Raw genomic sequence first — 4,217 nt, 5'->3', positions numbered from 1 at the left:
AGAGAGAGAGAGACAGACAGACAGACAGACAGACAGACAGACAGACAGACAGACAGAGAGAGAGAGAGAGAGAGACAGAGAGGGAGAGGGAGAGAGACAGACAGACAAACAGACAGACAGACAGACAGACAGAGACAACTTGTCTTACCTATCCTCCTGCTCTGAAGGTCCATTGACGGCATTATGGGCCTGGGCATAGATGTTTCCTTGAGGCTGGGGCTGAGGTGGTTGAGGGGGCGGAGCCATGGGTGGGGGTTGACGGTATAAACCTGGACACAGTGGTGTAAACAGCATCTATTCAGTGTATGTTTTATGTTTTAGTATGAGTATTACAGCACTTGCAACACGTAAGTGCCAAAGATTTGAGGTGTAACAAGAGAGTAGCATACACAAAAAAGGAGGAGAGATAGGTTCTAGATTTAGTAAGGTTTTACGGCGCACGCAAAACTGCATAAGGTCATATGAGCATCAAGGGGTGGGTGTCAAAAACGGGGAATCAGGTTTACTCTGCTCACCTCTCTAGCCTCAACAGCACAAAGTCTGCTTCAACTATCAAGGCATCCCGGAAATAGCACTTCACAAGAGAGTGACAAATAAACAAAAGAAGTTGAGGAAAAATGACAATAATAAGGATGAGGAAAGAACAAGCAGCAGTTCCCCCTATGTTGCTCAGGCACAGTATGAGCCCATAAGAACATATTAATATCCCCCCTTTGGGAAAGGCCTAAAGACACGGAGGAGGGATAAGAACGATAGATGTTTGATTGGAAAAAAAGAGCAAACCAAACAAAAGCACCAGCAACCCATCCACACAGCAGAATGTACTCAATGAACAGGAATACAGACTTTGAAAAAAAATCATCATACAACATAATATATTATTCTCACACTCACTCACACACATACGAATGTGGATACTGTACGCAAACAGACAATCCATAAAATAGGGTTCCTCAGATGTAATCTGATCTTTTCATCTTTCACGTGCAACAGGCAAAGTGCCTTACCATTACAGTAAAGAAGGCTATCCATTATAATACGTCCTACCTAAAGCAACAATACCCACAATTACGACAACAATGGTTAACTTGATGACAGCAACAATATTCACAATAACAACGACAACAGCGATAACAACAACAAAAAAACCAGAGAACGACGATGACAGCACAAAGTTTATAGCACGCCTTCCCACCTCTTCACGAACAAACAACACACAAAGCTGCTCACTGTTTAAAGTTTCCAACGCCGTCAGCATGGCTTGTGAGAAGTTCTCTGCATCTTCCCTCGAGGCGAAATTGAGACCGTAGACTTGCCGACTGTCTCGCCATTGGTGGAATGTAGGAGTGGCTTGATTATACTTGAGTCCTTTAAGTATAGCGCAGTTTATAACCACCTGAAGAGGAGAATAGACACCCTTGAAGTGGACGTAAATTACGTAAATTAGCGAGATCTACTCAAAACACTTAAAAGAACAGGACACGATAAAAACGCACAGAAAAAAACCTTTTTTTTTATTACCCCCTCACACTCACTGCCCAATTTCCTCGTGAGTATTTGTTTCATTGGGAAAGGCACTTTAGACAAATTTCGGCTGATTTTGATGTCTTAAAAGTACTGATGTAAATTTTTTTTTAGTATATCCAAATAATTAGATATTTTTTGGCGCAACCCATCCAATTATTTGTGCTTGTGTGGTACCCCATCAATATTTTGCGCAAACTTCATTTTGTTTTTTTACCGTGGGATAGAAAATATCAACATGGCGCCATCTTAAGTGGAGAAAAAAATTTCCTCTTGAGCTGAAAGATGTATATCGGAGTTTACCCGCGGTTTGGAAAGTTAAAAGCAACGATTGTTCTGATAGAAATTTTAAAAAATGATGCATATGCTTTAAAAAATTCTAAAATCATTCGGCTCAGTACTTCGCAACTCTTGTAATAATTGACGATGTCCAAATTTTTCACGCTGCAGAAACAACTTTTTGCTTCACTTATAGTTTCTTTTTCGTTTGTTTTTTTTCGCCTGAGGACTAAAGCAAGAGCCAACGCTGTTGGTGCGTCCATGGCGAGGTCTAGGCACAAACTAATCATAGCGCAATATATATTGAGTGTGCAGGGAGAACGTCAAACTGTCAATACTTTTGACGTAGAAAAGTTTGACCAAAAGTTTGCGTGTGTACGGGCTACTTTAGTGTTTGAGCGCGTGCAATCCGCACCGTGTACTGATCTCGGGACGCCGAAAATGTTTCTGAATGTTCTTGGGTCTTTTTTTCCGTAAGAGTTTTATAACGGTACTTACAACACAATAGGGTCATAGAAGTGCCGAAGATTAGAGGTACTACAAGAGAGTAACAAACACAATAAAGAAGTAAGAAAGATAAGGACGATAGATGTTTGATGGGAAAGAAGGAGCAGACCACACCAGAGCACCCGCCAACGACCCACCTTCTTGGGTCTGAAGGGGTAATAATACATGCAGTTGGGAACAATCTTGTAAACATTTTTTGCCTAAAATAGAGACCCTATACTACAGCACAATAATTCGACTCTCCTTTTTGACCTGGATGTCTGCACTGTCTTTCAAAACTAAGCTACGTCTGCTTACAGACCAATTCAATCAAAAACTTAAAACTATGCTTAAAAATACGTTTACGATCTCACTGAAGGTGGGCTCGTGGTCTAAAGGAATGGTGTTCGCCTCTCATCCAATAGGTCCTGGGTTCGGAACTTGACAGCGACAGAACATTTTCCCCTTTCTCCTCCTTTCCTGCTCTCTAATCATGTTCTGTCATCTGCTTTTATTTCCGCTTTCTTTTCCCCCTTCTCTGGGCTCCCGACTCTTTTAACTTCTACTCTTGGCGCCATCTTACTGATGTCATTCAGCCAGACCCTTGATCTTAGGGTGGGTATGATAAAAAAAAACCTTGCCTTCTCGGATAAGGGCGAAAAATTATCGGAGGTCCCGTGTGCAAGAATAGCACGTTAAAGATCTCTTGCTTGTCCTAAAATCGATAAGAGTAGGCTTCCCCTGTCACACGAGCAAAATTCAAAATAAATTCCTACCAAACAGAAAAATAAAGACAGACATATCGATGGCTAAGCGCAAGGAGTGACTATATCCACTTTTGGTCGAAATGGAGTAATTTGATCTGTGTAGTGAGATCTAACCCGTAGCTTGATTCGGTATCGAGATACTGAAATTTCTTCTTTTTTTGTTTTGTTTACTATGTGACAGAGATTTCAATCGTTAAATTTTCAAACTCGTCTTTCTCGAAACCGAGAAAAGTGGATATAGTCACTTCTCGCGCTCAGCCGTCGATATACAGACTGTTTGTTTGTTCAGTAAGGTTTTACGGTGCTCACGACTGCATAAGGTCATATGAGCGCCAAGGGGTGGATGTCAATAGAGAAGTCCAAATGGGGATATACAGACTACAGACCGACAAACAGACAAACAACGCAATCAGAAAACCCCACAGATAAAAGGCAGAATAACCCACCTCATGGTCCTGTAGCTTCCTGCCGACCACCCTGAAAGTGTTGTTGCTGGTGTGCTGGTAGATCTGCACCTTGGAGAGGCCCTGCGTGGAGCCGCTGGGCACCCATTTCTTGTTGGCGTCATCGTAGATCATCACCGACGCCCGCGCCGAGATGATGGGCACCTCACTGGAGAGATAAATAGAAAACACAACATATAACTATACAAATTTATACAGGTATAAATGTTATTTTATGATAGAATGACAGAAAGTAAGAAAGAAGTACAAAAGTAGATAAAAATACCTTTCTAAAGAAAGAAAAATATTTTTGGAAAAGCAAACAAAACAAACAAAAGAAGGAAGATAGAAAGAAAGCGAGTAAAAAAAGCAACAACAAAAAGCCAAATATAAATACAATAATGTATCACATTTACTCATCAATGTGACGAAATTTGAGTAACGACGCACCATGCAATGTACCACCACTACAGACAAGTTTACAACACGCCATTTCTGGATACCTCAGATAAGTGCTTTCTTTCTTAGCTAAGGTCTTCGTGTCCTTCTAAGGGAAATATCACCAAAGTGGCCACCCATCTCAACGCCCGCATAACCAACATTGCTCGACATCATTTTGTGCACGTCTGGTTGAGAGAGAACGAGAGAGAGAGAGAGAGAGAGAGGGAGAGAGAGAGAAAGAGAGAGAAAGAGAGAGAAAGAGAGAGAGAGCGAGAGA

The 4,217-nt window shown here is 41.4% G+C and overlaps 1 protein-coding gene across 1 annotated transcript in view; it reads right to left on the bottom strand.

The window, feature by feature from the left end:
• Nucleotides 1–3,668, bottom strand: part of LOC101853548 (ena/VASP-like protein) — a gene marked incomplete at its 5' end in the record, with an annotated part of 73,384 nt that extends 69,716 nt beyond the window's left edge. Inside the window, 3 exon segments of the mRNA XM_013081719.2 lie at nt 149–269; nt 1,231–1,396; nt 3,503–3,668. Of these exon segments, the coding sequence (XP_012937173.2) occupies nt 149–269; nt 1,231–1,396; nt 3,503–3,668 (453 nt within the window).
• Between the last annotated feature and the right edge of the window lie 549 nt (nt 3,669–4,217).

This window comes from Aplysia californica, unplaced genomic scaffold (assembly GCF_000002075.1).
Source record: "Aplysia californica isolate F4 #8 unplaced genomic scaffold, AplCal3.0 scaffold00143, whole genome shotgun sequence".
Lineage (NCBI taxonomy): Eukaryota > Metazoa > Mollusca > Gastropoda > Aplysiida > Aplysiidae > Aplysia > Aplysia californica.
Note: the sequence above shows the minus strand (reverse complement) of the source record. Positions and strands in the feature narration are given on the sequence as shown.